This window comes from Trematomus bernacchii, unplaced genomic scaffold, assembly GCF_902827165.1.
Source record: "Trematomus bernacchii unplaced genomic scaffold, fTreBer1.1, whole genome shotgun sequence".
In the NCBI taxonomy this organism is placed as follows: Eukaryota; Metazoa; Chordata; class Actinopteri; order Perciformes; family Nototheniidae; genus Trematomus; species Trematomus bernacchii.
Genome location: NW_022987641.1, coordinates 4,396,478 through 4,420,394, shown reverse-complemented (window position 1 = coordinate 4,420,394; position 23,917 = coordinate 4,396,478). Strand labels below are relative to the sequence as shown.

At 40.6% G+C, this 23,917-nt stretch overlaps 2 protein-coding genes across 2 annotated transcripts; both read left to right on the top strand.

The window, feature by feature from the left end:
- Positions 1 to 5,821: 5,821 nt before the first annotated feature.
- Positions 5,822 to 17,611, top strand: LOC117484991 (G1/S-specific cyclin-D2-like). The gene is made up of 5 exons (XM_034133533.1): positions 5,822 to 6,227; positions 7,099 to 7,314; positions 9,773 to 9,932; positions 12,220 to 12,368; positions 14,856 to 17,611. The coding sequence occupies exons 1-5, from the start codon at positions 6,033 to 6,035 to the stop codon at positions 15,000 to 15,002; spliced, it is 867 nt and encodes a 288-aa protein (XP_033989424.1). The 5' UTR covers positions 5,822 to 6,032; the 3' UTR covers positions 15,003 to 17,611.
- Positions 17,612 to 18,253: 642 nt separating this feature from the next.
- On the top strand, positions 18,254 to 22,573 carry tigarb (TP53 induced glycolysis regulatory phosphatase b). The gene is made up of 6 exons (XM_034133654.1): positions 18,254 to 18,348; positions 18,620 to 18,657; positions 20,036 to 20,157; positions 20,731 to 20,808; positions 20,916 to 21,026; positions 21,723 to 22,573. The coding sequence occupies exons 1-6, from the start codon at positions 18,317 to 18,319 to the stop codon at positions 22,152 to 22,154; spliced, it is 813 nt and encodes a 270-aa protein (XP_033989545.1). The 5' UTR covers positions 18,254 to 18,316; the 3' UTR covers positions 22,155 to 22,573.
- The last annotated feature ends 1,344 nt before the right edge of the window (positions 22,574 to 23,917 follow it).

Sequence of the window (23,917 nt, the reverse complement as noted above, 5' to 3'; positions counted from 1 at the left end):
AAACGATATTTCCCCCTCCCACTTCAATCTATTAAACTGACAATACTTATCAGTGTACATCGATGTGTTTGCATTGGCTACAATTCAAGGTTCTTTATTTGGCCAATTCAGAGCCTGATTGTTTATCTGCACTACACGAGAACCATTGTTGTGGCAGTCTCCAGTTCTCATACTGATAACGATAGATTTCCATCCTTCTGTTTTAATGCATGAGATATTCTGAGATAAGTAGGGGCCTTCTGAGTCCCCCCGCTGAATGTAATCAAGCAATGAGACCAATGAGGTGAATTAAGGCTGGAGCTGACTCAGCCTTACAGAGGCCTCTTTATGCGGCTGCAGGAGTCGAGGGGGCCCAGGGTTAGCATGCATCACACACAGGAAAACACCAGGCAGCTCCCAGACAGTCCAGGCCCCAGTAGTCCGCCCCTGAATTCCTCCCTGCTCAACGTTTATAAGGAGCATATCGCCTCACTAGAGCCGCTTTCAAAGAGCTTTCGTTCACATTGCGAGGCCCCCCATTTCCTCCTCTCTCTCAGGAGGGAAATGTAAGTGTGCAGGAGTGGAAATGTTGCAGAGTCGAAAGGGAAGTGAATGGACGAAGAAAGCAATGTTATTTATGGAACAGTGAGGCCCATTGGCTTAAAATAAACTCAAATAAAATGACTTACTGGAAACTTCTCAGACCTCTGCTACTGATTAATGCCTCATTCTTCTATGGGCACAGAGAGAGGGTTTGAGAAGGGAAGAGACAGAAAGACTAACTTTTGTTTGATCCAAGGTCATTGAGTGACCAGCTGCAAGGACCTCTATCTACCCCTGGGATTGGTCTTCCTATTGGACATCCTGTCCCTGATGAATTGTCACTCGTCTCATTTATGATCACACAGAGGAAGCAGGACGCTGCCAGGACACACCCACTTTGTCCTCGCCCAGCCAATCGGCTCGCTCCAGTTGTCCAGCATCCTTCGCACTCAGAAAACCACAGCCGCCACAGGAGCTCCTCCACCGGAATTTTTGTTTGTGTCCTTCCTTCCCTAATCTCTGACCACACACACTTGTTCACTTGTGACAGGCCACCGATGCCTCTTGGCCTCAGCCCAGCCACCCCCCCCCACATCTTCTGCACCGCCCTGAGACATCTGTGTGATGTGAGGCAAATGAGCACTAAAGCTGGGGGAACTTCACAGTGTAATACTGGAACAGAATAAGGGGGCCCCCACTGCAGAGTTATATAACAGGCAAACATCTAGACGTACAACATCACTCTTTTTTGCAGACAAGCTCTCATAGCATGAACATGGACATTACTTACATGCATGCTTGTTTTTTCTGTCTGCCTAGCATGGAGGGAGGGAAAGGACAGACCCGAAACTCATCTTATCCAAATATCTGTGATTCCTTCTAGACATGAGGTTTGTTCATTGTGAAATGGAGAGGATGTGATCTCACCCAATCAAAATCCAACCTATGTTATGGCTTAATGTAGGCTTCCCCTTTGTGCTTAGTGTCCCTACCCACCCCCCACATGTAGAAAATGAGTCCTGTTGCTAAAATTGCAAATGTTCACTGTTGAATCAAAGAGTTTCGGGAACGTCTCTATCCAATTACAACACAATCTTCCTACCAACACCTCTACAACTCACTGAAGTTTGCTTACTAATTATGACTGGAGAATCAGGTCTACATAATTCCCGCAGTTTCCTTATTTTTTTACTGCAGCAGAGCTCCTTTTGTTTTAAGTTTTACTCTCCCCTCCTCAGTCAGCTATTACTCCTGAGTGCATGAAGGAGAATAGGGCAATGTTCTCAGAGGCTCTGGTAGGAGTGAGGGATGCAAGCTGCCGGACATCAGACTTGTATACAGACTTAAAAAGGGGGGGGGACATTCAGCAATGACCGAGGCCCAAACTGTAGAAAAGAAACCCTCTTGTGTTCAAGACCCAGACGACTAAAGACCAGGCCCGGATGCTGCTATCTGTCCAGTCATTGTCTCCTCAAATGTTGGCATTTCAATTTGAATGATTGCTTTCACTTTAGCCAAAACATTCCTGAGACACAGTGTGGAAAACACCCCCTCTTTCCTACGCTGATTTGACGGCACTCTATTGGTCTGCTAATCGAGTTGCGTGGTTGAGTGCAAATGAGCTGGTTGCACCACAGGGCCTACAATCACATCTACAGGGTTGATGGTGGGGGTTACTCAACAACTAAGGAAGTGGGATTAACACATGCAAAAAATATAATTATGAGATGGTGGGTAGGGAAAACCACAGAAGCTGTTAAGAGCAGCGCAGCTACAAACAGTTATTTCTCAGATCCTGATCATGATTTGCTGAACAACTCCTGGAAGCACCATCTATTCCAACTTTTCCCATCAGCCACTCTGCAGTGAGTGAGTGGCAGTGAAAGGACGGCTTTGATGTGTGACATTTGCGATAGAGGCCTGCTGATAGCTTGACCAGAATAGCCAACACAGTCTCACGGCATTTCGTGTTATAGTCACGAAATTAATCTATTGATTCGTGTTCACCAACACGATTTCGCCATTTCTTTCGTGTCACACAGAACGATTTTAAAAGCAATGTAAATAATAACAAATTAGAAGGAAAAAGACATTTAAAAAAATACAGATTTAAGTATTCTGACACATACTACCAATAGAAATACATTGCATTTAAAATCGTTCTGTGTGACACGAAAAAAAGGTGAAAATCGTGTTGGTGAACACGAATCAATAGATTAAATTAATTTCGTGACTAATAACACGAAATGCCGTGAGACTGGGTTGGAATAGCATGTGAAAGAGCAAGAACATGAGACAACACATGAACATCTATATCGCCTTCTTTTCTTGTTTGGAAGCGCGTGTTTGGTCCACTTGCAGTGGGGTGTAATCAGTTGATGTGAAAGCATATAGTATGCAAACATGTGACAGACAGAAGCCACTTTATCTAGCCCACTGGCCCAGCTATCACTCAGCACTGGGAGGAGTGTTCACCGCCGTTCACACCACAACATTCCTGCCATAGCATCCTCTTTTCCACTGTCAGTAAACCCAAACAGCTAGCTTAACTCAGAGCACATGGGCAACCTGTAATCAAGCTCGGCCCTGAAACAGGCATGTCAAAGTAAATCCTGTGTTTATATCTGAGTGAGGCTTCCCTCATGGAGCGACCTACGCAGGAAACACATAACATGAGCTTCACTCCAATCTGTGGGATTAAAGATTTTGACGATCACCCTCGGATCCTTCTCTTCCTCTTTCTTTGTCTCTTTCCCTTCATCTGTGGCAGTCTGCCCATCTCCGGGCCCCTGTGTGCTCTGGTGGGTTCAGTGGACTGGTATGCAGCAGGAATCTTTGGATCAAGGTGATTTCACGCTCCTCCACGTTTTCCCAGGGCTTTGAGCGCTCTCTGTTACCTCTGCGCAGCCCAGAGTGTGTGATAGCGGCTGACGTGTGTTATCATAGGACACATACACAAACAGCAGCAACAGGGTAAGGCTGCTCTATCTATCTAACACCTTTGTTTCCCTCAAGTGTCATGCTTTGACTCTCTCTGGTATGGGAGGCTTCTTTGGGCTATTGCCGAGAGACCCCCTTTGGACAAAAACACTGAACCAGGGATTTGTCAGCCCCTTGATCAACAGACAAAGGGATAACCCTCCGACATGAAATCTCAATTTTAAGATGGATCCTGTCAAACATTCACCCCCTTTCTTTGAAGTAGAACTAATCTTGCTAACCTTGACATTCCCACAGAGACAGTTCCCACTCTCACTCCACAGTCTGCTCTCATAATAGCCCCACAGTGCTCTTTTTTTCTCAATGAAACTCCATATCTCATTCAGCTCTTTGGTGGCAACTGTGAAAGGGGTCAAGTTTGTGAAGCTGTTCCAGTGAGAAGTGTTTCAGTTCAACTACTGAACTGACTGTAAATATGCCTACACATGATCGGAAGCAGCACATTTAGATGCATGAAATTGAACTGCATGTTTGATGCCTTTTGATAAAGAATGTAGCACTTACAGCTGCAGAGAAAACCCATGGAACGGAAATGGCCTTTAGGGATCCACAATGATAGGAACATTACAACATCATGACATCCTCTTCTATTATTACCCTAGCTTTTTTCGATTAGATCCTGTCTTAGAAGAACAATAAAAAAAATGTTAGACATCCTGAGCACTCTCTGTAGATTTGCATGTCCATCCTCATACTTTGCCAAAGGACTTCCTTATGGAAAACCTTTTCCTGGAAAGGGATCAACATACCGTCCACACCCTTCTCCATGAGGATGTAAGCAAAATCACACTGCGTTCCAAGGATCCCAGCTCATGTGGCAGGACTATGACCTGATTAAAAAGTACCAATGGTTTCAGAGAGACTGTGTACTGACTTTTTTGCAAAGGCTATCACATATGATTAGATAATGAACCTTTGCTAACAGTTAAAGAAAGTATAGTGTCTCTGTACATTGACACTAGTTAGTTTAAGATACTGTATAAGCAACTGTGTTATAAGCATATAACACAGTTGAGGCTCATAGGAATTCATTTAGCAAGTTAGCAAGCCTAAGTGGGTACATTTTGGACAAACTAAATTACAATCCAACCTGGTTATGGCGCTTTATAAACAATATGGATCACAAAGGTGGTTTCAAATCATTGAGAAGGAACCATGAATACTTTTTGACAATTCATTCAGTAGCTATTGAGAAATGTAACCCAAACCAACAAATGTGAAACTCACAGTGACGGTGGAGTTTGAGAAAAGTCAGAGGATCATCAAAGTCACGCCGATTCAGAAGAACCATGAATGTTTTTACTACATTTTATGCCAATCCAGGAAGTATTTGTCCAGATATTTCAGGCTGGATCAACGTGTCTTGTGCTTTAATTTTCCTACATAAAAAGAATGAATATAGATGTTCATCTGTATGGAAAGGACTGCTTCCAGTCTTTTGAGCTAAATATTAGTTGGCGCAGAGATATGTTGATACTTTTTGAACTGAGAAGCAGATCATTTAATGCACATAGTAACCTGTAAGTTGGCAGCAGAGAGCAACATGATTGAGAACTATTTATGTACTAATGTTTGCATGGATGCTAGGAATCTTTTCTGTCATTCTAGATATACAGGCCTGATGGCAGACAGTGCAAAGTGCTGATTTGTACCATAAACTGCATATAATAATGTCAACAGTCTATGATTTGTACACTAGTGATGTGGCATTTTTCCAGTTTTCAATACAGCAGTGTTCTTGTTGATATTCACTCTTGTGCTGCCTTCAAAAAGGATTTATGAAATATTTATTTTTACAATAACCTAAACATATTTGACCATATAGTGCAGGACATATATGGTGATTACACCCAAACCCACGTTATAAAAACGTACATCTGCTGCCCTAAACATCTTATAGCTATTCGTCATTAAAGTTGTTATCATTATACTCATTCTGCACAAACTAGCAGTGTGCTTTGATTACAATAATAAGCAACTATGCTATCTTAAAATAAGTATAATTAGTATAGGTTCATTGTAGTTATTATCCTATATTAGTTGCAGAGGGATCTAAAGACACCATAAAAGTAGGTTGTAGTCTAAACCAGTTGTGAAACAGATGAGGCCCACGTCACAGTCGAGGTATGCCTCTTTCAAAGTATTGTTAGGAAAGTAGAGCGAGACCGGAAGCTCAGCAAACAGTCCATAGAACACCAGAGAACGGGTAGTCCCACAGCGGCTTTTATTTTGAAAGCTGTGGCCGGATGTTGTATTCTTCGTTGTGTCCGGTTTGACTCGGAGCAGGAGCAGGCAGCGCACTGAGCGCAGAAGAAGAAGCAACAGTGAGGCAGGAGGACTGGAGCCAACCCCAGCAGCAGTCTCAGCCTCATGCTTCATCCTGGGCACTTCTCCTCCTCCTGTCCACTGTCGACAAATAGTGACAATATTTATTTTTGTATCTGTCTTATCTAGTCACAAAAAAGAAAAACACAAAAAGAAAGTGGAAGGGGGAAGAAGGGGCCCGAGTCATGGAGCTTTATTGCATGGAATCGGACATAGCCGTGAGAGCCCAGCCTGACCCAAACATCCTCTATGATGACAGAGTGTTGCAAAGTTTATTAACTATTGAGGAAAGGTTTTTACCTCAATGCACGTATTTCCAGCGGGTCCAGAAGGATATTCAGCCTTATATGAGACGAATGGTTGCAGTTTGGATGCACGAGGTTTGTTGGCATTTTCTGCATTCATGAGCTAACTGCTTTAGCTAATTTCTTCTTATTGCATGCTGACGTACATCTTTTTAAGTTACTGTATGTGTAGAACACACGTTTTTGTTTAGTTCAAGGGGAGTAAGCAAGGATGTTATTTGACAATTGAATGAGAATGACTCACCAAAGGCGTGGGAGAACGGAAATTCCACCACGAAGAAATTTCAGCTTCAAAGAAATAGCCTAGCTAGATATTTACATTGGTTAACATCTGCAAAGTTGATGCTTTTTGCTAACTAGCTAGCTCAGGCGACAGAGGGGAAGTTAATCTTAATTTACATGATCGAAAAAGTGACAATTCCTCTTTTAATTAATTATTATTAATTATTTTAAACTGCTCAAGCTCGTTGGCTCTGCTATAGCACCGTGCATGCAACACTACTTTCATTTTTCAAGATGAAATCACGTCATGTTTGCAAAGTGTTCTGGTTTTTAACTGTCGGGAAGTATTTGAACACAACTTCTGAAGATTGTGCACACGATTTAAAGCTCATACATGATTTATTTTCATTTTAAACATTTTTTTAAAGACGGCAAGCCCTAACAAGGAAGAGGAGTTGAATGGCGACGTTTTGCTGAACGACTTCCTACTCATTTGTAACTCTGATTTTCACTGACTTTGCTAAGTGTTTAAATTACTGATTTAACCTTTAACCTACAGACAACATTAGCATGGGAAAATCACATTCTTCAAGTAACCACCCCCATCTTCCACTGCTGATTTGCTTTGAAGCTTACAAAAGTGTAGCCTACTTTTTCTTTGTATATGTGTTTTAATGTTGCATCAAATTAAAATGTTCTGTTCCATTTTTCTGTCTCATTTTAGGTGTGCGAGGAGGAGAAGAGCAATGAGGACGTCTTTCCTTTAGCTATTAATTATTTGGACAGATTTCTAGCAGTGATGCCCACAAGAAAGACTTATTTGCAGCTTCTGGGAGCTGTGTGCATATTCCTGGCCTCCAAGCTAAAGGACTGCAGGCCGCTATCAGCAGAAAAGCTTTGCGTGTACACAGAAGGCTCCATCTCACCACGAGAACTGCTGGTAAGTATAGTAGGATATCCCACCCCAAGTATCCCATGTTCCTTATAAGTGGAGCTGTGCACAATATAGCCACATCATTTGTTGGGATCCATGAGGACTGGAGAGGCGTGTGTTGCCATCTAGTGCCAGTTATGCAGTACAGGCCTTAATATCTAGTGCATAGCCTTCCTCTCTACTTCAGTTAGTTATATGAATTCTCCCCCCCATGAAAAGCATCAACAATGCTATTTATTTCTAACCTTAACACATTCATTTGAGTAATAATTAAGAGAACCATATCTCTAAATAAATGTACATTTATACCCTAATTAGCATCTTATTAAACGTGAAGCTGTTGTTTTTGAAAGCTAAAATGTAATTGTTTTTATTGTTATATTATATTTTCCTTTTTCCAAAGACAGAAATATTAGGTTCACCAAACAATCAACAAGGTCTTCTTACAAACTTGTCCTGAAGCTTTCCACTGAATCACACACTCATCATCAGCAGATTCATTATGCTCATTGGCAATGGACCTGCATATTAGATGTTAAAACTTTCCATGATTCAGAGATATCTAATAGCATTTCAGGGAAGAGATGAAGAAAAGCAGAACAGACTATGGTTATCCATTGACGGGTACATAGTTCCAAGTACATTTTCAAGCAAGAACGACAAAATATATGTATAACCTTTGGAGGTTTAGGTGGTTGAGAAAAACAAATAATTTAAGGCAAAGCATACAATTGTGATAAATAAAGAAAACAATTCACTACTATATATGACTTACAGTATAATAAACAAAATATGGTCATTTAAGAAAGTAATCATTAGTTAAGAAAAAGCAGCAAATTCTCCCCCCCCCATTTGAGAACCTGTGATCTGGTGATGTTTGGTATTTACAATCTGTTTCTTATTTTAGCCAAACAGCTCCACATGCTCTATACATCCTCATGTGTCGCCTGCAGCAGTTGAGGGAAATGACATTCATCCCATTTGATCCTCCATATTGTCCTAAGACTCCAGATTCCTGGATATCCTGTCAGGATGCACAGAGAAGGGCGTAAGAGCCGCTCAAAGATGTTGCAGCTCTTTGTAATGAATACTGAGGCTTCAGCTGCAACAGAGGTGTTAAACGGGTTGAATGTGTTGGGGGGGCAGCTGTGCAGGAAGTAAGCGCAGCGACAGCAAACCTCCGCCCCGCTCATCTCAATCTACCCAAGTGCTAAAATAGGTTAAATGCAGGCATGTGTTCTGTAGGTTATGTACAGGAAACCAACGTAAATGAGAATGATGTTTTAGATGACGGATAAGCGTTGGGTGAAGGGCTGGTGGAGGGGGGGGACTGTCCCTGTAGGCATTGGGTTTTCAGTGTTTACTACGTTTGCTTGAATTGCTACATTAGGATACCTAAACTACACTACAATTAATCTTTATTTAACTTTATCTTTCTTTAACTAGCTGCCACAGTTGTGTGTAGCAGTGTTGAAGTCTTGGGAGACCAAGAGGAAATATGTCTGGAATGATTCAGTCTGATGAGAGATGTCTAAATGAAATCGACTTTTAAAGATGCAAAAGGATGTGTCAAAATGTGTACAGCAGATCGGAACACTGTAGTTTACAAAGTAAGATTTGTGAATGTGTTTCCAAATCTCTCGTCTTTACTTGTGGGGATCTGAAGAAAATCTCATCTGTAAATTAGCACAGCTAGACAATGGAAACCTCGAGGGAAGCCATTTTCTTAGATGGTTATTTTGGTAAATTATTAATAATAATACATGGGATTTGTATAGCGCTTTTCCTAATGCTCAAAGACTCTGCACATAAAATCCGAACAGAAATAATACAGAGAAAACAAAAAACATAAACAGTAGTCCTAATCCACTGTTTCAGATAATAACATTAACGGCTCATTATGTGTCTGAGATTATCTAATCAATTGATCTCAGTTTCAATTTCTGTAAGTCTGTACACATTTGTAAATGTTATGGCATATTTTAAATCTTAAAACGTAACGTAGCTTGCGTGCAATTACACCTTTTTAAACATGTGTTTTCTATAGATTGCCTCATCACACAGGAAATGAAATCATGAACCCCGTACACCTCTCTTGCCGCTGCTGTATGAATAGTCGGCTTTTTGCTGCTGCCTGTGCAAACTCACTGTGGCTGTTTGAGGCTTGTGACAGGAAGGAAGGGGCTAGCTGTCTCATTGGCAGGGCAAAGCTTGTCACATGCCGGCGTTATGAACACAAAGGATGTGAGGAATGAGAAAGGCACGCAGATAATAAGATACAGCGAGGAGAGATAAAGTGAAAAAATGTTACTCTTCTTACAGACCCATTTCCTCTGGGAATAGGGACTGACTGTGATCTTCTTCACGGTCAATGGAGGCATGGCAGCACGCCATTTAAACCTCTGACTGAGGAGATTCTGACCCTACTTACCCCTCCTTTCTCATCTTCTCCCCTCTCTTCTAGGACTGGGAGCTGGTCGTGCTGGGCAAGTTGAAGTGGAACATGGCCTCAGTCATCCCCAATGATTTTATAGAGCATATCGTCCGCAGGCTGCCCCTTCCCAAAGAAAAGCTGGCGATAGTCCGCAAACACTCAGAGACATTCATTGCCCTCTGTGCCACAGGTAAAGTTACCTTTTTTACATTAATTCATATAACTGACGCTTTTATCTAAAGCAACTTACAATAAGTGTCACCGCTGCAAATCATCTCATGAACTTTTTCTGATTTGTTCGCTCACACGTTGACTTTTCTGCTTTGCGATTCCCATATCCACCAGAATATTCTCACACACTCAAACATTCTCCCATCGTGAGTCATCTGTGACCTCTTTCTTCTTTCCGCATACTCTGCTGGCTGCTTTATCCACTTTCTAGTCCCAGCCTGTAGTAGGGCTTTTTCTTCACATCTGCTAAAAGCTGCCGAAAGTGGTTATTAAAACATTTATCTTTTAAGTGTCTGGGAAAAATCCTATCGGTGCTCTGTTTAGATAAACCACTGTTAATGACAGCGATGTTATCGTTCTGTATACTCTCCTGTAAGCCCCAGGTGCTGCCTGTATTGTTTGTTGACGGGGAAGCTTCCAGGTTTAAAAAGTCAGGGCAGTGATCCTCCTTCCTCCTCCCATTCCGGCCTTATGTCCAAAATAAACTCTGGAGAAACACAAACTCAGATGTTCCCTTAGGCCTCTCTCTAGGTGAATTTTCCTAGCATGCCTTTGCCTATACTAGGAATCCCTCTAATATGTTCATATCCTGGACATAAATACTACAGCAGGATCCCCTAATATACACAGTGAGCTCGGTCACAAGGATGCCTTTCATCTGCTACCTTTCAGCTAATTCAATGAAGGAAACAAAACAAAGGAGGTCACTTGAATGAAGAGTGCAATGAAGTTCCTCACAAATGTCAGTGTGGTCAGATTTGACCAATAAGCTGTTTTGGTTAGAATTTGGTTATTGGAACCATAGGCTCATTCAATTTCATGCCCTGTTTAGCACAGTTTTAGTGTCACACCTTTTTCTTTTTCTTTTTTATATATTTGGGTGTGTTTCAGTGGTGGCTTCTGCTTTTCATAAGCTGCTGGTTATATCAAAGCACAAAGCAGCCGCAGTGGGAAAAAAAGAGGCCTCCTGTGGTTGTGCAGTAATGTAAATGTTTGGAGTTTTATATGGAGTTGAGATGTTATTCTTATGATGGAGGAGCTCCTCCTATGGACAGCTGGCCCCTGGAGGAGGAGATGGGCGTAGTGAAGCAGGCTGCTCTCCGGGGTTTAATCCAAGCTATCAGGAAACCACCATTGGTTAGGACTGGGCTACGACTATGTGCTGGATTGGACATGTACAGCTCTTAACAATTGTGTGTGCCATGTCTCAGCCTTCTTTAACTTTGGTCATCTCCACGCGATAAGACCGCTCGTGTATTGTAATGGTGGAAAAACCCCTCCAGGGGCAAAAACATCCCAAAACATCCTGAACTCCACAAGTTGTGAGAAACTCCTCAATATAAGGGCTGTGTTATTTCTGAAGAAACATACTAGAAGATGAATACTGGGTTTCATTCAAAGCAGTTTGTAACACTTACTGTTTGAACTTGTAATTTCTCAGTTGACTTATCTATCGAACAACAACTGACTTCACTTTGTTTGCCAGCTCATAACATTTACCCTATTTAGCAACCAGAGGGTATTTAGTAACCATCTTTGTTCCATAGATTCCTATTGGACCTGACAAACAATCACTGTACACATAGTAAATATGTTCATGCATGAAACATGACTTCGACTACCCCTTCTTTGAGATCAGATGTTCTCAGTTCCTCTGAAAAGGTTTTCCTTTGCAGCTTTGTAAAAACATATTAAGAGGAAACTCTTAGCTAGCAACTTTTAGACTCCTAGTGGTCTGATAAGATGCTTTCAAGTTTCCCGATTAAATGAAAACAACAGTTGAGGCGAGATAGAAAACCTTCGAAAGCAGCTTAGCGCAGTTTTTGCAGAGTTGTGCTCTCCCTGGCTGCCTCGTCTTACTCCTCCTCGATCCAGGCCTGTTGTCGTTTAAGCCTTTAGACTCGAATACGTATTACGTACCAGAGGGAGTCGTTCCTGGAACTCATTGCGCTTTGAGTAGGAGGATTCCTACTCTGCTTTTCCAATCAGTTCAATTCTTATGAAGGAAACCACGCAGGTTGCATTGTGCAACTACGTCTGAGGAAATTCACACTGTGGGAAAGTCAGCTTCAGCTTTGCAGCATGCGTTTTGAGGATGATTCAGATGTTTGCACCACTTTTACATCTGTCATACTTCCTCTGGGCTAATGAAGTGTTCTCGTCATAGCAACAAACGTGATATTCGTACGTCATTGTGGCCTGAAGCTTATGCCTGACTAATTAAGTGAATACTCCTTCCTCTCCAGATGACCGCCTTGCCATGAACCCTCCTTCCATGATCGCCACTGGCAGCATGGGAGCTGCTGTCTGCGGCCTGCAGCTGGACCAAAGCGACCCGAGGCTGAGTCGAGACAACCTGACAGACCTGCTGGCCAAGATCACCAACACAGAGGTGGTGAGTACACCAGTGGACGAAATGTATACTTTCCAGAAGTAATCACTGAGGAGTTTTAGTGCTCCACAACAATGCATTGTTAATAATAATCATTGCACCATCTCACGACAGCAGTATAAAAGGCCCTTCAGTAAACTACAGTGATGCCTTTAGTAGTGGCACATTGAAGCTATTTACTTTTCATGGAGAGAGAGCTCTTGGCTGTGGAGCCAGACTGCTGCTATAAAGAGCAGCGGCAGTGGGAATGTCTTCTTAAAACTCAGAGCCCACATTCTTGTGGTAGGACACATGCAATTTCTCTGCAAGGCTCCCACTTCAGCTGCGTGTTTGCCCCTCCTGGTGGAAGAATATGTTCGTAATGAACTCAAGAGCGTCTTCCTGAGCAAAGGCCTGATGAAGCTATCAGCATACATGCACAACAACACTTATAAATGTTTGAAAAGTCATTGACTTGAATCAACGAATCAATTATTTATTCAGGTGGGATTAAATGGAGCTTTAAAACTAATAGTCAATGTGCAATACTGAGCATTATAGAAACGTAATGGAGTTTCTGCTGAATGCAGGTGCTGCGTCACACATTCCATAGGAGTTAAACGGCCTCCAAATATGCTTTAATGTCATATATAAGTCAGTGTAAGTTATAGACTGTACTTGCCTTTTTATAATGAGCTTGTACAGCTGATCAGTGTAAAACAATAATATAAGGATATGCAGACTGTGCTGTTTGAATTCAACTCTGAGAGAAAATAGGCCTTGAATGGATTATATTACTACATAACAATTTGTTTTTGAGCTTGTTTTTAACCAGATGAAGATGTATGATGACCATGTCCGTTTGTTTGTGATGCCGTTATTATGTTATATATAAAAGTCATAAAAACGACTTTAAATGTCACCCTAATGAATTTTGGTACTGGTAATCGATATCCAATAATAACTTTTTGGAGATTTTATTGGAGTTTGTACAGTATACTGTAATATCCATAGCAACCGATTTTTAAATAATACATTATAATTGCTAAGAAAAGAAACTGCAGACAAAGTCATTTGACACATCAAACGATCTTAAAAAAAAATACTATACCAACATCCAAGTGTGTGCTTTCATTGCCACAGTGAGTCCTTGTTACACCAGCAAACCAGTTCAGAAGCGTAGAAATCCAAACAGACCGCAGCCAATGGGCCACAGGAACAACACGGTGCACCTCTTAGCTTGTGGTTACGTTGCCACGGTGACGAGCACCCCGCAAACCCGGCCGTCACAACAGGCACTCCGACTGCAGCCCATGGGGTTCCAATTATTCGTACATTTCAAAGGAATGCGGGCCTCTTTGCGAGCCTCGGTTCAGTCTTTAAAGAGTCCTGCAGCCGGCTCAGTGAGCAGACCTCCCACATGTTCCTCCAGACCTGCGGAGGGGCACAGACACAGAGGATCCCCTTTCACTGGAGAAGTTGTCCAAAAACATCCGGCCCCACTGTCCTATATTCTGTTTTACACCAAATCTCAGAGGTTCAGGGTGCAGAAGGTCAAAGCCATTTCCTCTAGACCTCCACATGGGGCTGACCGTGCTTTAAACCCAAAGGGGGGTGAGGGGGGGCTACCAGATCTGCTTATCTGTTCCCGGACAGACCACAGAAGTAGTGCCCCCTTCACATTCCCTCTGTATTGGTGCCTCAGACATGCACAGGTCCCGTGTCAGAGAGGACTTGCTGCAGTGTGTTGGTATTGCAGGGTGCTGGTACCATTGTTCTGGCCCTGGTGCAGACAGGACCACCTACCTCAACTCGCATAATTCCCTGCTGGTATGCCATGCATGTGACCAAAGCTGTTGAACAATTCGCACATCAAAAACCAGGTTTTTGCACGCCAGGGTCCACAGACGGGTGTACAGATTAAACACCCTTTTAATGGGTGAATACAGGGGGTATATTTATTTAAAGTGACATCACTTTATTAATATTTCATGTAGACAGAAACTACGATGATTTGGGCTTTGACACAATCTAACTTTTTTCTGTAGACCATAACCTTTTTTTTCTTTGAAAGGCATTTTTAAAACTTAAGCTTATTATAAAGGCATACGTAGACTAGACACTCAACATTTATTTTTCAATGACAACTTTTACAACCTAAACTCTTCGTTTTGCAATCCAGTCTAAATTCAATTCACAAGCTACATGAGTTATAAGAGATAGTTAAAATTAAAACGGAATTATAATAAGGTTACAAGCTTAATCGCTTATTTTTAGTGAGGTAGTAAAGATAAAACAATTCTTATAGGCACCTGCGTGTTTTTTTTAAATTTTGGTTCTGGGCAGCTTTATACTCTTGTAGCTGAGCTAGTTTAAGAACAGGAATATCATGCAGTGGGGTAAGACAAGAAAAATGAATGCACAAAGTCAACCAAAAGGTGCCTGGACCCTGAACAGTAGCAATGGTGTAATTAAAGTGTGTGTAACAACGTCCTACCGTTTTTGCTCCAGGACTGTTTGAGGGCGTGCCAGGAGCAGATAGAGCGCGTGCTGACCACCAGCCTGCAGCAGGAGAGCAGCATCCGAGCAGGCAGCAAGGCCAAGGAGCAGCAGGACCAGTCCAGCACCCCCACAGATGTGCGCGACGTCAACTTATGAACTCCACCCGACTCTCACGCACCGCTCATGCCTGTTTACCGATAAACTAACAGGAGCGCATGAGCTGCCAGTATCTACATCAAGGCGCCACATGAGCGATGGTGTGACGATCGATGAACTTTTAGAATATAAGAAATTCCTAGTTTTTCTCCTTTTTTTGCCCCATTGTACCCGGTGTGCTTTTCACCTTTTGTACGGGCGATATGTAACCAAACAAGCTATGTAAGAAAAAAAAAATGGAAAACTTAATAGTGCCTTAGGTTTCCCTGAATGGAAACCTGAATATATTTTCATACTTGAAAAAAAAACAGCATAATTATATGAAATATACTTATTTTTTTGATACAACCTAGTAGAAATAAATGATAAATATTGCATATCTAGCTAGCATTTAGTTATGATACTCTTTTATCATCTTATAGTGAGCAGTTATCAATTCAGTTTGTATGGGGTTTCTTCCCCTGTACAGGGAAACGCCCATAGTAAAGTTTTAAATGCTGATAATACAGTACATGGCATTTAAACTAAGCTGATATCCAATCAGAGGAGCTCTATCTATCATACTGTGCACCTGTAGCACTGCTTTCTATTTATGCTGAATAGCTAGCCGGGAGTGGGCTGGGCCTGCTCACAGAGGAAGGACACGAGGGGCTTTGAGTCTGGAGCAGGGGCTACTGTTAAAGGTTAACACACAGGTCAGTTATTAAGGTCTTGATTTAACTGGCTTATCCACAGACCAGTACAGTAGGTTCATATAATTCAGCGAGGCTACATTGTTATTGTTCATAGTCTAGCTCCTACACGTTGGAGTTTAGTAGATGGTTTGAGGGGGATTTTAACCTCTGCTAGGTCGTACTGATGTTACTAGAGGAAAATAAGATTTAGCAAGTTTTATGGAGAAGGAAATGGATGCAGGTTGAAGGAAGTTTTTCAAGAAAAGTAACGCATGTGGAATGGAAAGAGGATGCTAGAGGTCTAGATTGATGAATGATAGCGACTCGGCGAGAAGAACTTGTCATGTTTGCAGTCACATGACAAGTGACTACACAGTAGGTGGGAAACCCCCTGGTGGGGGGGTTCAGATGAGTCTAGCTGCAGATTCTCCTTTTATCAATTTCGCCATTAACTTTTTTTGAGAGTGGGCGACTTGGAAAAATATTGATGCACTTTTAAAGACACACTCCTTAGGTATGGTAGGGGGATGGTGGTTGAGGAGCGTTCAGTGGGTTTTTTTTTCTTTAAGTTATTTTAATTTTTTTTTCTGGGCTGGATTCCCATGGGGTAACGCACATTGTCTTGAAAGCTACGCCCCGACAGGTGAGTAGACGTTGGATAATCTGTGTAATAGTTTAATAGAATATCAACTAAAGAAAGCCAAGTCACTTGTAGACTTCTTTTTTTTGATTATTTGCATTTATTTAACCTTACTTGAATTTATGTTAATTCATAGCCAAACCTTCCAATAGTTCTTACAAAGAGTCACACGCATATTGTGTCCAAAATATTCTCTCTTTTTCCTGTTTCACTCTTTTTATGTAAGCCTCTCTCTGAACTGAAGTGTTACAGTGACATGGGGAGGTAGGGGTTTCAATGGTTTGAACTTTTTGTCTTTATATAACCAATTTCCCCTTGAGCACAAATGCTAAAAAGTCCTCTTTACATTTTACAAAAGATATGTAGTTTCTAAATTCTATTCATGTTCTGTTGTGCAACAAGCCAAATGTTTTTTTCTCTCCAAAAAAAGTGCTTTAAACAGAAAACATGTTTATGCTTCTAAAGGTTTTGTGTATAATTTGAAAGAGATAATTCCAAAGTGAGAACAAACTATATTATACACATCATTCTCTTGCTGCTATGAAGCTTTTCTTTTCTAGTCTTACACAAAGATGCCTTATTGTGATTCACTTGTGTGCTGCTATATTATGAAATGTTGTATATGTAACAAGTCTTCTTTGCTTTTCCGTTGTATGTGTACTGGAGGAAATGTAACGCAGTTTGGTGCGGGACTGGAAGTACTTGGTTTTGCCGATCTTTTTTGATTAGCATGTTTTTATCCTTTTGTTTTCATTTGTATCTTTATACTCTACCATATTCTTGCTGCTTCTTTGTTATGTTTGTGTACCTCAGGTTAATTTGGACGGATAGAGCGAGAGTCCATCTCGCATTACCTCATCAAACTTTACAACACAAACGTTGTTTTCACTCTGAACTTGTTGACGGATTTCACTTTTTTTCAGCCTTGATGAGAAGGACAGTTCATCTTCTCTTAGAATAAAAAAAAAAGTCTGACCCCTGATTCCACTGAACCGCTATAAGGGCCTGTACTTTAAAATAGGTTGTTTCATGTAAGTAAAACATATATATATATATATACTGTAATGTATACATGTATTTGAAAGAAAACAAAAATATTGGCATTTTCAGATCAGTTCATTGGAACAAAATGGAATATTGTTTATTTTTTTAGGTACCCATTCAGTCTCAGTTAAAACCACAAGAATGTTTTATCATTGTTCAGTGTGGTTGTTTTCCAAACTCCTCCCACTATCCCCATGTGCAACCACACAGTGTACCTCAACAATTTCTCATCAATAAATTGGCTAAAATCATGTGACTGGCTAATTTGTTTTCCTCTGCACAGACTGAGATCAGCCCATCTGGAATAATAATTCTGTTTTATTCTGCCTTTAGTGAGATCTGCCTTTCTGTTAAAATGACAGCTAAACCACTGAAAACAACGGTGATGCTCTCAAAATTATAAATAAGAGTTATTTTTACTAGTGAGTATTACATTCCAACATATAAATAAGTATTTTCCTGAAGAAAGGCAAGTAGCATAGGTACTTTGTTTACACATACTTGTAACCTTACATTTATGAATATAGATATTAAGATATTTTCTATGGTTCTTGTGTCATCATCACACAGGTGGCTGTGTCTCAAATCATTTAAAAGATTAGTACATGGCACATGGCAGGCATTTAGTTTAAAGTGACTGTTTAGCACAGGACAGGCATTTCATGAATCAAAGAGGGTTGATATGTTGTGCTTACAGACAGAATTCGGAAATACAGTGTCATTTGAAAACATATGTTTATATTTAAATATATCCTTTTTCGTTCTTTTTTTTTTTTTACAATCATTATTCAGACAGTATAATGCCTTCATTGTACACACTCTGATACACTAGGTGGCGGTGTGCTCCTTAAAGTATGTGTAGCGAACTGTCAATAGACGCAAAGAAGAAGAACAAGAAGATTACGTCACATATTTGCCGGTGAACTAACCCGGATGTAACAGCAAGTGCGTTGAAGATGTTTACACTCAGTTTAACCCTCGTGCGACAGTAAGTGATTATTTTCACACCACTTTTTTACACCACGACTGTGACATGAATTAATTGTAAATGTGACATTATTCTGCATAAAAAGTTAGTCCTGTCAGTTGTGTAACTTAGCATGGTGGCTATATGTCTGTTGTCAAAAATGACAGAAACAAAACAAGAACATTTTAATCGTTTTAACCATGCTATAGCTTAAGCTTTGTTGTCAGCTTTGAAGCAGGCCTACGTGGATATGGCTGAGCTAATTCAAGGACATTGCTTTTATTTCTCACAGTGGGGAAACACAGTACAACAAGGAGAAGCTGCTGCAAGGTAAGTACCTGTATAGAAATGAGCAGCATGGATTTACAACAAAAACATTTGAATAACATCTGCCCCATTAGACAACCATTTAACCTACTGAGGGCCTTGCACAGCTATGTTTATATTGCTACGTAGGCGGACATTGTCAGGATATGAAACCTGGTCTCAAAGTGTCAGTGTGTTGCAACCACCTGAATACCTCTGCCCTGACCCCACCCTTAAGACAAGCCTGTTGAATAACTGCACACACTTGTCAAACTCAAGGCCCGGGGGCCAAATCAGGCCCTTGGTTGGTTAAATCTCGGCCCGCAAGATAATTTCTAATTACTATTAGATCTGGCCCGCCGGTATATTGCACGCACACCTTCACTCAATCCTGAGGATCTCCTCAGCTCAGAGCCTGACCCCAAACATTGATGAAGTTGCACCCAAGATGAGATGCCAAGTATCTGGCTTGAACTAGCATCACAGAGCAGCAAACTGAGTTTCAATGGATGTTTCCTTCTGCACTTTTTTTCTTGCGACAACAGGGCATGTTTGGTTTTTTCTTTGAGGGGAATTGTTTTTTTGAAGCTGTTGTTGGCCTGTGGAAAAATGTAATCATAAGAAATGACTGAGGAAAAGCTGCAGATAGAGCCATAAGAAATGAATGCAACTGATTATTTAATGTTTAATGTTGTTTTTATAGGCAATAATTTAAGCTTTGTTAGTTCCAGGTTTAATATGTGCAATAAGTTTTGCAATAAACATTGAACCAGTCCGGCCCTCGACTAGCACCGATTTTTTAATTTTGGTAAGCAAAAAAAGAGGAAAAACCCTCCACAGAGCTGTGTTCGGTTTGTCCATTCTAGGCTACCGTAAAACATGGCAGTAGTCAACAGGATATGAAGGGGTCATTCTAAGCTGACAAAAACACAACAAGTCTTAGTTTCAGGTGATTATGAATGAAAACATGAATATTGTATTTGTGCTAATAGATCCCCTTAAATACTACACACTGGACCTGTAATAATGCTAAGTAAATTAAAAGAGATTTACCTAGGTCCTTTTTAAAATGTTAAGGCCATTGGCTATCCACTGCTGCTTTCAAATACAGCATCAAACCATCCCAAATGACAAATGTTTTCAACTATCTTAAACAAGACATTTTTCTACAGAATACAGTAGTTGTGGGTTTGTCCCCCGATTTCAAGGTAGAGACGATTGTCACTCCCATAAATACAGCATGTAGCTGGCTATCAATGACACAGCTCTGGTCCAACATGTGTGTTTTATAACATTAGATATAGTCTTACGTGTTGCAGAAAACTCCCTCTTTAATAGTCTTAACACTTTTTTGCACTGTAAGGAGTATTACTGCAGAAACTAAAAGCTCTGTTTTCTTTAGGTCAAGGCGTGGACACACCTCTGTCAGAAACAGGTGTGCAGCAGGCTGAGGCCGTAGGAAAATACCTCCGAGACATCGCATTCAACTATGTCTTTTCCAGTAACCTACAACGAGCCATACATGTAAGTCACACTCATTCAATTAGAAAGTTACCTGGCCATTCAAATACATATCACACACAGGTGAAGTGACAGTGGAAGAAAAAGTACAGACTTTGAGGGCCTGATCTTCATTCTTTCATAGGACATTAGTTAATCCATCCTTGAATGTTTGTGAGTTTAAACATGTAGAAAATGTGTTTGGTACCCATTAGAATACCTCATAATAGACACACTAATAATTAACTTACAAATAAAAGTACATTCTTTTAGGGTTTCTTTCGTATGTCTTTCAAATCTTTCCTGTCTTAGCTTAGTAATCTCTTTACCCATAAATATCTGTAGCTTATTTTCCATTATTAGCAAATCATTTTGTTCCACCAGTAAAATGAACAATCGTTTCCCCAGAAAAGTGAAGCAAAAGAAGGAAAACGGGATGCATGGATATGACATAGCTGTGTGACCACTCATGTCTCTGTGGTATCTGACTCACTGATGTTGACAGTGTATTCATGATTTTTCAGTCTGTCCAAGACTGCTTCTTTGGGTGGTTACAAATGTATTGAGTCAGTCATTGACGATAACTGCTTCCCTCAGACGGCTGAAATAATTAGGAGGAACAACACTCATTGTTCTGGCACGGAGATGGTTTTGGATCCATTACTCAGAGAGAGGGTGAGATCCATTGGCTGTATACTTTTTCCAAATATATATAATAATAATGCAGTACTACAGCAGTTTATTTGGTGAGTTCTAAGAGTATGGTTGTCTGGTTAATTCAGGGTTTTGGTGTTGCTGAAGGACACCCCAAAGAGCATCTGAAGAACATGGCAAACACTGCCGGCCAGTCCTGTCGTGACTACACCCCCCCAGGAGGAGAGACTTTGGACCAGGTGAGTCACACACAGTCAGTATTTGGGAACTGATGATATAGTAGTGGTCAAAAGTTGAAAACAGTCTCTGTGAAACTCAAGGCCAAGAGAGTATTACTTGTGCAACAGCGCCATGTAGAGTCCATTTATAGTATTGCGATTAAACTGAGTTGTGGCCAGATAATGTGCAAAATGTAGGGTAGTTTAAAAGGATAGGTTTAAGGATGTTTTAAAACTATGAATAAAATGTGGGTAATTTGGTGTGAGTAATGATGTTTGACTACTCTTCTTAAATACCTGCATTTTTCCATGGTTCTTTATTTGATGATGTATACACATTATATATACCAGTGCATGTTGTAACCAATGAACGTGCAGTTGCTGCAGTTCTACATGTTGAATTATTGCACTTAAACATTTTTCTTTCTATAAATGTCAATAAATATTGAAAGATTGCCACAAATGTCTTGTTTTGTCTGGCCAAAGGTTAAAAAAAACTGTTTAGAATGATGGTAAAATAAATTACCTGCAAATCCTTACATTTGACAAGCTGCAAAAAGAAGACAACAATTCCTATCAAAGCAGTTGCTGATGACTTGTCAATCAAGTAACTGATAAAGCAACAAACCATTTCAGCTATAAAGTGAATTTTGTTTAAGGAAAAAGTGTAGCTGACAGATTGCAAAAAGAACAGGCTGACTTTCACCTTGATTCCAGGTGAAGCTACGATTCAAAAAGTTCCTCAAAGCCCTTTTCCAGCAATTATCGGATGAACACGGCAGGGCGGGAGCACCTGAGGCTGCAAACGGGACGGCAGCTGCTGCCTCGGAGCGGGCTCCTGGTGGCTCGGCTGAGGACGGGCTCCAGGAAGCGTCGGTCCACGCTCTGGTCGTGAGCCACGGAGCTTACATCCGTGTGGCCATCAAGCACCTCCTGGAGGACTTAAAGAGCTCTCTGCCTGCAGGGGCCAAGATGTCCCAGGTGTTTTCTCCATGTCCAAACACGGGCATCAGTCGCTTCGTTTTCACCCTGAGCCCCTCCGAGTCGGGCCCCGTCCTCTCTGCTGCTCGCTGCTGCTTCACCAACAGGAAGGAGCACCTGGGGAACCTCACAGCTGCTGAAAAGTGTGGAGGGAAAGAGATGGGATAAAAGTTTTTTGTACGGCGTTGGCGTATTGGTGTGCAGATGTACACAGTCTATGATGGGAACAATCATGAATCATGAACACTAAACCGAAAAAACAGGGAAATACTTCAAGCAATGCACACTGAGAAATAATGTGTTCTCATTAATGTGTATATATATATATATATATAACGTTTTACTTAGAATCAACAATAAGTGTCCAGTACTGTATTGTCAAACTGTTCCTTCATCCTCCCAAGTGAGGCCAGTGAGAATTTAAGTACTCAATATAACTTTATTGCCTCTTGTATCATGTTATACCAAAGTCAGAACTATTTAATGTAAGTTTGAACACTCCGTATGCGTGGCATTTTTAAATGTGATGCGTATCTTGTAATGCTGCTGCTCATTTCACTTGTGCAATACAACATGACAAACCTGAATCTTTGTCGAGTCTGATAAATAATACAGGATGCACATATCACTAAAATATATGAAATCCGTCCAGCTCTTTGTCGTTCAATGGTTGTTTTTAGTCTTTCTATTTTTAGAGTCCCTTTTTGATCCCCTCTGAATGCTTGTGCTTCGCTGTCGGTCATGGCCTCAATATTTCAAACAAAATCCAATCTATTTATGCTAATACCAAAAGCTAACATCTTAAAACTGAAGACTTGAAATAAACCTAAAGGAACAACTAATGCATTACAGAATATAAGATGAAATAGAGGAAAGTGGACTCTTTCTAGATTGCTTTTTCATTATTATTGTCAGTGGTGGAAGAAGAATTCAGATATGTTATTTAAGTTAAAATAGTACAATATGAGTGTTTAATACTAAAGTAAAGGTCCTGCATTCAAAGTCTGTAAAAGAATAAATACATTTGAACCAGTTTACTTTAATTACCAACTGCAAAAGTCCCCATGATACAGAATGGCCTTTTTCAAAATCATGTATTACTGGATTATAATGTGTGATATCATGTTTACATCACTTTAATGTTGCAGCTGATAAAGGTAGCTCTTATTCTTATTACATCATATAAGGAATGAACCATTTCACCTACCAGTGGTAAAAAAAAACGAGCTCCAACTAAGTCAATAATAGGATATATAATGATATGAATTAGGTCATTCTGCAATATGACTACTTTTACGTTTGTACTTTTGAATGCAGTATTTTCACTTTGTGGTAGCCTATTACTACTTGTACTCGGATAGAAATGGATAATCTTCCACCACTGAGAGGAGAAAATGCCTAGTGGCTTCAATCGTATCTTTAAACAGCTGATTTAGTCCGTTTTCTCATCTTTATAGACTGGAAAAAGCCACCGCTTTACTGGAGTCACCATGATGAACTTTAACGTTCATTACAGATGTGTATTCTGAAAGAGCTTCAAATATGCTGCAGCTATATAGTTAGTGCCAGATGACAGGATTGAAACCACTTTGTTATCCTAGTTAATGGGTAACAAGTTAAAAAGAGAGTAAGATCGTCACAGAGTATTTTTAGAGTGAACTCACTCATGTACCTGTATGCTAATTGAAGTGCAGGATTTCCAGCTATAATGAGTGGAACTGCTGAGTAACTGGCTCAATGTTAAACCTGCTTACTCATTCATGACTTCCTGTCCGACAGCACAGGTTTTTGCCAAATTAGAACACTAAGACACATCCTTATACATTTGCTTAAACAACACACAACACCATACATGTTTCCTTTAGTTTATTTTGTCCAAAACACTACATCCACAACTCTAACCCATACATTCAAAGACAAACCATGTTTTC